This window comes from Xiphophorus hellerii, chromosome 1 (assembly GCF_003331165.1).
Source record: "Xiphophorus hellerii strain 12219 chromosome 1, Xiphophorus_hellerii-4.1, whole genome shotgun sequence".
NCBI lineage: Eukaryota > Metazoa > Chordata > Actinopteri > Cyprinodontiformes > Poeciliidae > Xiphophorus > Xiphophorus hellerii.
Window position 1 is genome coordinate 5,229,260 of NC_045672.1, and position 9,966 is coordinate 5,239,225.

General features: G+C 41.7%; 1 protein-coding gene across 2 annotated transcripts; it reads left to right on the forward strand.

Moving 5' to 3' along the window:
* The first annotated feature begins 224 nt into the window (after nt 1-224).
* Nucleotides 225-9,547, forward strand: gata5 (GATA binding protein 5). 2 transcript variants are annotated; one of them, XM_032560088.1, is made up of 7 exons: nt 225-438; nt 1,723-2,342; nt 5,162-5,331; nt 6,664-6,792; nt 6,988-7,072; nt 7,198-7,325; nt 8,280-9,547. In XM_032560088.1, exons 2-7 carry the CDS (start codon nt 1,856-1,858, stop codon nt 8,397-8,399), a joined length of 1,119 nt encoding a protein of 372 aa, XP_032415979.1. In that variant the 5' UTR covers nt 225-438; nt 1,723-1,855; the 3' UTR covers nt 8,400-9,547. The 2 variants fall into 2 exon arrangements, with proteins under 2 accessions (XP_032415979.1, XP_032415990.1); XM_032560099.1 differs by having other exon boundaries at nt 6,667-6,792.
* The last annotated feature ends 419 nt before the right edge of the window (nt 9,548-9,966 follow it).

Genomic DNA, 9,966 nt, shown 5'->3' on the forward strand with positions numbered 1-9,966 from the left:
CTCCCCACCTTGGCCTACCTCGGAGCGGCGGCTTGCGTCACGTGTTTCTTTTTTTTTTTTTTTCCTCCCCAGTACAAATGTTCCAGTAGGAGAGCGCAGAGGCGCACACCCATAACAAAACTTATCAGCGGCAGCAGCTATCTGGGGATACACCGAGAGGAAGAGACGCGCTGCAGCGATCAGCGGATCCAAACAAGAAGGGGGCGGGCGGGGGGGGGGACGCGAAGAATCACCCAACAGCTGCAACCTCGGTTCCATCATCTCCAACTTTTCTTTCTTTTTTCTTTTTTTTTTTTACGCACAAACGCTCAGAGCTGGGGGAAGACTCCGTGTCTGTGCGGGGCGGTCAAGGTTTGCCCGGCTGAGCTCCTCTGTTGAGGCCGGGTCTCTGCTGAGGGGGGAAACCGGACCGCTTTATCACCGGACCGTCCTTATCTGGTGAGATAATTACTCCGAGAGGCCTGGGAACGGAGAGAAGCAGGAGCCATTATCAACTTTTTTTTTTTTATGCGATTTGAGTTTCTATTCTTAGAAGGAAAAAAAATAATCTGCAATCGGGGAAAAGATAAATGTGGACCGATCTGCGATTCGGTTTCCGCTCGGGTCGGGATGTAAAGAGGCCGGAGGACCTGCGCTCTATCTGCGCCTCGACAGATAGCAGCGGCGCTTAATGTCGTTTTAATCCGTTTCACGTCAAGCGAGGGCGATGAGAGTAAAATATGACTGATGCATATCGATGATTGTTGATCATTAATATTCTAATGCGTCTTTGTTTCTTTTGTGCGCTTCGAATAATCCAAAAAAATAAAATAAAATCGAAGGCATGTGAGAAGTAATATCGGCCTATCTGGCCTGGCAAAATAGTATAAAAAATTAACATATAAATACATTCTATTTTCAGTTGTTGTAAAATTACGAAAAGAGAAAAAAAAATATTTCTATAATTGAAATTTTTAAACAAAACAAGAGAAATATATACTCGTTTATGGACAATTTTCCAATTTCAAGAAAACTAGTGCATGCACTATAAAAAGGAACTCTGAACACCCGTGAATGTTAGACATTAATATGTGTCGTATATTCAAACAAATTTAACATCTGTCATTATATTTAATCCTTAACATTTTTGTCAGAAGTGAACTGAAAGTGTTGATTCGGTCAGGTCTCCCTCAGTTATTTTTGCGCAGCGTTCAGCAGGACTCTGACATTGGCCCTGCGGTAGAGACGTTTTTGTTCTGTTTTGTGCAGTTTTATTCAAGTTGAATATCTTTAGCTGAACCCGAGGCAGCAGAAGCAGCACATCTTGGAACGGGAAACGTTACCATGTCACTTTCTTCAAGGTTTTATGACTTAATCACAAACCAATGTGTTATTTTCAGTTTCCTTTTTAGCATGTTGGAAAACCATGTCACGATCTTAATCGGTACAATTTGATTAATTTAATTGAATAAGTGGATCATTTTCAATTCGATTGTAATTCGACTAATTTAGGTGCCTTTTAAAAGCCTTCTTAAATTAAAGTACTGGTGTCTAGTTTTGAGATAAAGTGAAACAGTTGGGGGGTTTTTAAGCATTGAATCCAAAAAAATCTTTCTTGTGCTGTTGTCACTGATGATCTGTTTCAGTGGAAGAAGTCCTGTGTTAATACGAATATGGTCCGTATTGGTGTTTGTTAAGAATTAAAAATGTGTTGTTTTTTTTCTGGTTGCTTTCTTTTGCCAGAGTGGGTTGGGAGAATCTGTAGAAGTTTGTTGAAGAGCCGCTGGTTCAAAAGGAAAGGAACGTTCTCCGGTTAGGGGACAGTCGGATCTCCATCTGTCTTCCTTCGATTCGTATTAAGGCTAAAAGTCTCAGAATGTACCAAAGCCTGGCCCTGACCTCCAACCAGTCCCCGTACCCCCACGACACCGGGAACTACATCCACCCCTCGGCCAGCTCCCCGGTGTACGTCCCCACCACCAGGGTCCCGGCCATGCTGCCCACCCTGCCTTACCTGCAGACCTGCGAGTCGACCCACCAGTCCCACGGCCTGGCCGGGCACCACGGCTGGGCTCAGTGCGCCGCGGACGGCTCCTCCTTCGCCCCCAGCAGCCCTCACCCTCCGCACGGCTTCTCCTACTCGCACAGCCCGCCGGTCAGCACCAACCCCGGGCGGGACGGCGGCTACCAGAGCCAGTACGGAGGGGCGCTGGTGCGCTCCGTGGGGGGGTCCTACTCCAGCCCGTACGCTTACATGAGCCCGGAGATTGCCACGTCCTCCTGGACGCCGGGGCCCTTCGAGAGCGGGGTGATCAGTCTGCAGGGCCGGCAGGGAGCTCTGGGCGGACGGAGGTCCAGTCTGGGTGAGTGTCGAACCGAATCTGAGTCGAGTTATGTTCCGGAAGTTTAAAAGATTTACATCGAGTCTAGTTTGCAAAGATTTTAATTTCATTCTATTTAATTCGGGGAGGAAAAACACTAACTTTAATTTTCCGGGTAGCCTATATATAATTTTTTTATTATTATTATTTCGACATATCAAAGCTTCTCTTATTGTTTTAGTTCGAATTTTTGAATCCAACTTTTTTTTTTTTCTTCCATCTCAATTCTCTAAGAAGCTTCTGTTAACTATACGAGCGACTGTCTCTTTAAGAATGCTCTTATCGGGCCTCGCCGGGTTATTTATTACAGGAGGTGACGGAGAGCCCTGCGGCTGCATGACGCTCGTGTAACGCGCTCCGAGATTCGATCAGAGGCCCAGAAACAGCCCCAATCAGAGCGCCTCCACTGAACAATGCCTCGTCAGGTCGAGACAATCCACATTCTCCGAAGCAGATGCTCTCCCAAAGCGATCAATTAACGTGTTAATTTAATCCCAGAACCTCAGAGCGAAGGTTCAATACACACCAGTGAACGCTGAGCTGCTGAGAGTTTGGCGCAGTTCTTCTCACCTTGGTCCGCCTCAGCCTCTCCACCTTGCAGGGAGAAGAGTGGAGGTTTGGGTGGGGGAGGAGGGAGGAGATCCTCTTGAGCTCAATCTCATTTTCCTCTCTGGTTAATTAAAGAGCAGCTATAAGGGCAGCATGTTTATTCTGGGAATATTATCATCTCTCAGAACGAGACGGATGCAACTCAAAAGGTTAAAGTGGCAGAGATGCTGCAGAATGATTTATAAATTTCAAATGGATTTAACTTTAATTAGGGCAAAGTGGACATGTTTGAGTTTCTCTACCTGAGATTTCTTTATATTGTGAGTTGATTCTACATTTTCTTTGTAATTTCAACACTGTAACTACATGAAGCTCAAACACAGGCCACTTAAAATTAAAACACGTTTCACTTTCAAGACACACTCCTTACAGTTTCCATACTGGTAACTTGAACTATTAGAATCTTTCCAATCCAAAAAAAAAAAAAACAGCTGGCAGCTATTTTTATTTTTTTGACAGAATTTATTTGATGCAATTTGAGTCTAACTTATTGTTGAGATCGCTCTGCTCATGCGGTTTGTCCTTCTGTGTTACAAAGAAACAACAGGAACTAAAAAAGCTTCTGTCAGGATGAAGCAGCAAAACTGAACTGGTGTCATTTTTAAATGTGTTCACAGTTCAAATGTGTCGCTTTGGCTGAATCTGCAGATGGAAGTTACCTTCAGCAGGCCGACAGCGTCGCTTTCAGCAAGGCCCTGTGCTGTGGTTTTCTTTGTTTGTTTGGAATGAATGTAACTTTAGAGTTCACACTCTCCCTCCTTTCCAAAATAAATTGGAGATAGGAATTATTCCTCTCTTTAAAATACATCTACACTGTTTTTATTTTTGAGAAAAGCAGATATTTTAGTTAATAAGTTAATGCTTGTTTCCTCATAGTTTTAAAGTCACAAAATAATTTTGTGCTAAATAAATCAAACAATCAATCTGTAAGACAGTTTCAAGAAGGAGTCCCTCAAAATAGGCGTTAAGGAAAAGATTACTGACAAAAAAAATAAATAAATTGGTACATAAAATTGTTTAAGTTATAAGAAATATACAGCTCTGGAAAAAATGTAAGAGACTACTGCACTGAATCCCACTCAAAACCTCACCGCTTTTCCACCAAACGTTGATTTCTGAACTCTTCCTGAGTTCAAACATTAGTATTGTTTTTTTCTAAATGAGTATGAACTCGTTTTCTTTGCGTTATTTGAGCTCTGAAAGCACTGTGTCTTTTTGTTGTTGTTGTTATTTTGACCATTTCTCATTCTCTGGAAATAAATGCTACATTTTTGCCTGGCATATCTTAGACATGTCATAGAATAAAATGAACAATGTTCATTTTACTCAAACGTATGCCTATGAAAAGTAAAATCAGAGAAACTGATCATTTTAAGGGGTCGCTTAATTTTTTCCAGAGCTGTTTAAATATATTTTTATGCTTATAATCCAGCTTTTTTTTTTGCTTTTTTGCTTTTTAAAAAAAAAAAGAAAACAAAAACCGGTTTCTGCGGCCTCCGTTCTCAGTGTTCTTACAGGAAAGAGCCAGACATCCAGGAGACGATCCATGGCTGGGAATCGAACCCGGGTCCACTGCATTGAGCAGCAACAGTCACGCAGACCTGTTGTTTAAGGCCCAATACATTACCAAACAGTCAGTCGCCCTTATTATTTTCCATGCTTATTGGTATGCATTGCTACGCAATCCTCAGCGCATGATGCCTCTTTCTCAACAACTTAACTATGAACCAACTCCACCAGCTGAACAAGGGAGGAGTAGAGAGCGGCCCAGCCCGGACTTAAAGCCCGCTCTATCTGCGGCTCGAAGAAGGAACTCGGCCGGCTAGAGGCCGGAGTCCGTCCTCTGTCAGAGCCGTGATGGATGATGGGCGAATCCTGGATCCTCCTGATAACCTTCCCCCCGATAGCTCCCCCCACCTTCACCCCCATTCTTCTGTCTCTCCCGACTCACTGGTAGAGCAGTTTGATCTCCGCATCACGCGGCGCGGAGGAGAAAGAGCGTGGGGTTACATTCCTCCGCGGGTTATTCGTCACGCACTGGCCTGGAACCGGTGACCCTATATGCCGTCCACGCTCTTATTTGTTTTCAATGTCGAACTTAGATGGGAATATTGTGATTTTAGAACTGATCCTTTGAGCATCAGGGAGCACCTTTGTTATCTGACGGATGTCTCCTTCCTTTCTTCCGTCAGAGCTGATGGACGACATGCCCGCAGAGGGCAGAGAGTGCGTGAACTGCGGCTCCGTGTCCACGCCGCTGTGGCGCAGAGACGGCACCGGTCACTACCTGTGCAACGCCTGCGGCCTCTACCACAAGATGAACGGCATCAACAGGCCGCTCATCAAGCCCCAGAAACGGCTGGTAAGACTGCCAGAAGGAACCGGTCATTAAAAAAAGTTACAATGGGAAGAATATCAAGAAGTGAATAAAACTATTATTATTATTATTATTATTATTATTATTGTTGTTGTTGTTGTTGTTGTTGTTTCTGAGCATGAATAACCCCACAGAAGGGGTGGATATATAAAGAGGTATATACTGTATATATACTGCTCAAAAAAATAAAGGGAACACTTTAAGTGTTAAACACCTGTTTAAGTGTTCCCTTTATTTTTTTGAGCAGTGTATATATATATATATATATAGAGAGAGAGAGAGAGAGAGAGAGAGAGAGAGCTTGCAATATTATATTGCATCTATCTTCCATAATATTATATTGAAAGATAGATAGCTACAGTAATTTCCTAGCAATCAAGCTAGGAAATAACATATTTGGGCCAGAAAGTGAACTTTTATGAATATCTTTTTTTGGACAATTCAAGAGAAAAACAAAATACAATTTAAGGACACAATCAAAATGATCAAATCAGGATAAATCGTAAATTGTCATTTATCCTGTTAGCAGTTAATCCTCCAAATGTGTTTTCTATTTGTGCGTTAACTAATTGAAAAAGAACAAGAATCAACTAATCGATGAGAAATAATCTATGAACATCTTAATCAAAAAGCATCTTCTTACCAGTTGTTTTCAGAATGTGTACGATGAAATAGCTGAAATCTATGAAAGATGATTTACAGGCACCGGAAGAAAACATTCCTTACTCTAATCTCAGAAATTGATTATTCTTTTGTCCACATAAGTTTTTTTTTTCTTTTAAAGTCAAAATTCTTTCTTTTCCCTCTAATTATTTTCCGTATAAGCTTCAGACATTTTTACCAGCTGTATTTTCATAACACCCCCCATAATTTACTCCTCATGTCATTTTAATATGAACTTGCCAATTGCTAAATGTTGATGAAGCGGTTATAAAATGCTAATTGGAATGTTCATGGTTTTGTAAATGATGTCCAGCGTGTTTTTTTGGGTGCCAGCCAAATCTTCACGGCTCTGTTTTATTTCCCAGGAACTCTCCTCCTTCTCACAGCAGATGTGGTTCTGAGCTGCCACTGTGGGCATTTCTCTCTCTCCCTGTTTTTATTTGTCCTACGCTGACCTTGTCCTTGATGTGTGTCGTTTTTAGACAAGGCTCTTTGCAGCCCTGCAGCTTTTTGAACTCAGTGCTAGAAAAAATAAAAAAGAAGTTATTCATGTTTTTGGGACAAATTATTGTTAGAGAGGAGAGTGTGAAGCATGCCGTCCTCTGTTTGAGCCTTTTTTGTGTGGGTGTGGGTGTGTGTGTGTGTGTGCTGCAGCAGACCACGTCCCGCCGGGCCGGCCTGTGTTGCACCAACTGCCACACCAGCACCACCACGTTATGGCGACGCAACGCTGAGGGAGAGCCCGTCTGTAACGCCTGCGGCCTCTACATGAAGCTGCATGGGGTAGGTCACACCAACACCAACACGCCTTTAATGAACTCGCTGCGTCGGCGAAGATAGAGTCTCACAGGGGGCATGGAGGTCGCTGTGATGTGTGGGAGAAGGGCTTTTGTGAGTTGACATAACACACTCTGTGGCTCCTGTTGTGCTGGGTTTTGGGAGGGAAGCCCAGCTCATGTGTTGCTGTACTCCCTCCAGGTGCCCAGACCTCTGGCCATGAAGAAAGAAAGCATTCAGACAAGGAAGCGTAAACCCAAGATACCGAAGACTAAAGCGTCCACAGGTCGGGCCCCACGCACAGGAATCGGATTGGTCAAATCATAAGCAGTCTTGAGGACAGAAAAAGAAGAGCATTAAAAAATGGACACAACATAACGAGCGTGAATGATTTTCCTGTTTTGTTTTTAGGCTCCATCACCTCTGACACTAGCTCCCCATCCTCCCTGTCGGTCTCCGAACACGCCTCCACCATTAAAAGTGAACCCAGCATGGCCCCGTCGCCCTACGCAGGGCAGACCATCACATCTGGCTCTCAGGTAACCCTTCCTCCCATCACATTCTTCTGACACTCCATACAGGATGGAGAATACAAGCGATACTAAATCATTTGACTTAGAGAATTTTTATGATGGAGAAAAAAAAACTGATAACTTTTAACAACGAGACGTTTATCACTCCTTACAGAATTTGGCTGAGGAATATTCACTGACCTCCCCAGTATTTGTTGGGCTTAGGGACCATAGTTAAAATTCACAATTGCTTTTACCGCTTTTAAAAATGCTTATAACTGCAACTCTTAATAGTTTACACACCAAATATACCTTGTTATGCATCAGTGCACACAGTGGAAACCACTACAGCAATGAATGTAACAATTTCAACATTCAATAAATCCAGAGTTCCATTCCAAAAAGAATATTCTTAAATACTAAACCCCAAATAGGCGGTGGTCCTCTATTTTAATAATAAAAAAGAAAGAAAAAAAAAAACAATTAATGTAGCTGACTATCTATTGGTGTCGTGAATATGGGTCGATTTGTGGTGAGGATGGATGCGGTTGGACCCAGGTTGTGATGAAAAAAAAAAATTTTTAATGGTGACCAAAAAGGTGTGCAGGAGTCCAGGCAGCACAGGTGAGCAAATGAGGCAAGGAACTGAGACACTGGTAGCACTGGAACAGCACAACACAGGAACAAATGAAATAACCACGACAAGGATCCAGCAGGGAACAAGAGACACACACAGCTGGGGTTAAATACACAGGGACTGATCAGGGAACACAAGGGACAACTGGGGACAATCATTTTTTAATTCAAATATTATACATTAACATAAAAGTTTTAGTTAGATACAAAGAAAAGGACACAAATAGAATATTTTAGCTGCGTGCAAGCTATAGTGTAATGTCTCTCCTAAGATGTTTTTTGTTAAATATCTAGTAAGAGTAGCTTTTTTAGCTAATGAAGCTTTTGTCTCCTTCCTTTCTGCAGACCGCCTCTCAGCTAGACAGTACGGCATCCGGACACGTGGACATTAAATACGAGGATTATCCTTTTACCCCGACGTCAATGGCTCCGCAGAATTCCTGGTGTGCTCTGTCTCAAGCATGAGCATCCCCAGACAGCAGGACTAGCTCACCGGCTAACTCCAACGTCACTGAAAGGACAATCCTCCTCATCCCGAAGCAACTTCCATTGACTCCGAAGCTGTGGGAAAACTGTTGTAATATGGATCAAAACGGGCAGAATGCAAAAAAAAAAAAAAAAAAAGAAACAACTACCTACGACCAAGTAATCTTGGATTTTTATTGGAAACACTGGCTGTAAATGGCAAACCAGGAGTGGATTGTAGTAAGACTTGCAAAACACAATCTGCAGCAAACTTATAAACAACTTAAGAAGAGCTAAGAACTTGGACTGATGTCCGTCCAGCAAACTCTATCTCCTCAATACATCCAACATCAACTACCTATATCCTAATGAGCAATGTTTTTGGAGAAACATTACACTAAACAGAGGACATCAATGCAAAGACATTCAAGTGGAACGCTAAAAGATAAGGATGCAATAACCTAATTTTAGAGCTATTAAATAATTTTATTGTAATTTTTTTTTCCCTCTTAGTTGTTGCTTTGTGTCCATCCTCTCTGCTTTCAAAAACAATTCCAGCGGGTTATTTTTCAGAGGAATCTTTAAAAAAAAAAAAAAAACGGACTGAAAATAACTCTTTATGGCTGTTGAACATGTCTCATTACCAGCGTGTAGATGATTAACGTTTACAGGCACATTATTTATGTTGAGATAAGGACAGTTAAAAGTCATTGTGGACACTAAAACCAGCCGGTTGTAAACCACCGCTCACCGTTCCGCTCACAGAACGGCTGTTTGCGCCCGAGCTACGAGGCATCGTCTTAGACTTGCTTTAGCAGAACAGCGGGGGGGAGAAAAAGTCTTGTAAATGTCAGATGAAAACGTCCAACTACCAAATGTTTTCAATTTTATTGATTCAACGGTGATGAAAGTGCAATGAATCAATTTTTTCTTTTCAAAATTTTTAAAGGCAAATGAAAAATAAAAAAGAAACAGTGTGAAATGATTGTAATCATAATGTAATTATTCGTGTTTGGTTGATAAGCGACTGTGTGTGGATTTTCTGAAGAGCTTTCTGTTTCCGTTGCTATTTTATTTTTTGGATGACATTTGAAATCTGTCCAGGTTAATAAACATATGATATAATTTTATAGAATTAATATTCTGAACACAGCTTTTTTTTCATTCCACACATGCACAGGTTTAAATGAGTAAACCTTTATTTTTATGGCACCTTCAAGATATAAACATCACAGCGATTCACAATACAATGATACAACAATCAAACAGCAAATAGGACATAAAAACCCAGAGACATTCGTGAAATGATTATTTTAATAGCATCTGAAATAAACAAAAATCCAGTGTATTTGCATCTACAGTGGAGTTCTATGTGGAAACCCGAAGTTTTTGTGTCGGAGGCCTGGCTGCGGCGTTCTGCATAACTAACCATTTTAAAGAATCCTCCCATGCAAACAACTGTCTGTCATGTCGACACATATGTAGGCATTGCTTTTTTATATATATATACAGCCAAGAATATATAATAAACTAATATGTTCTAGACAAATGTAACCTAAACCTAGAC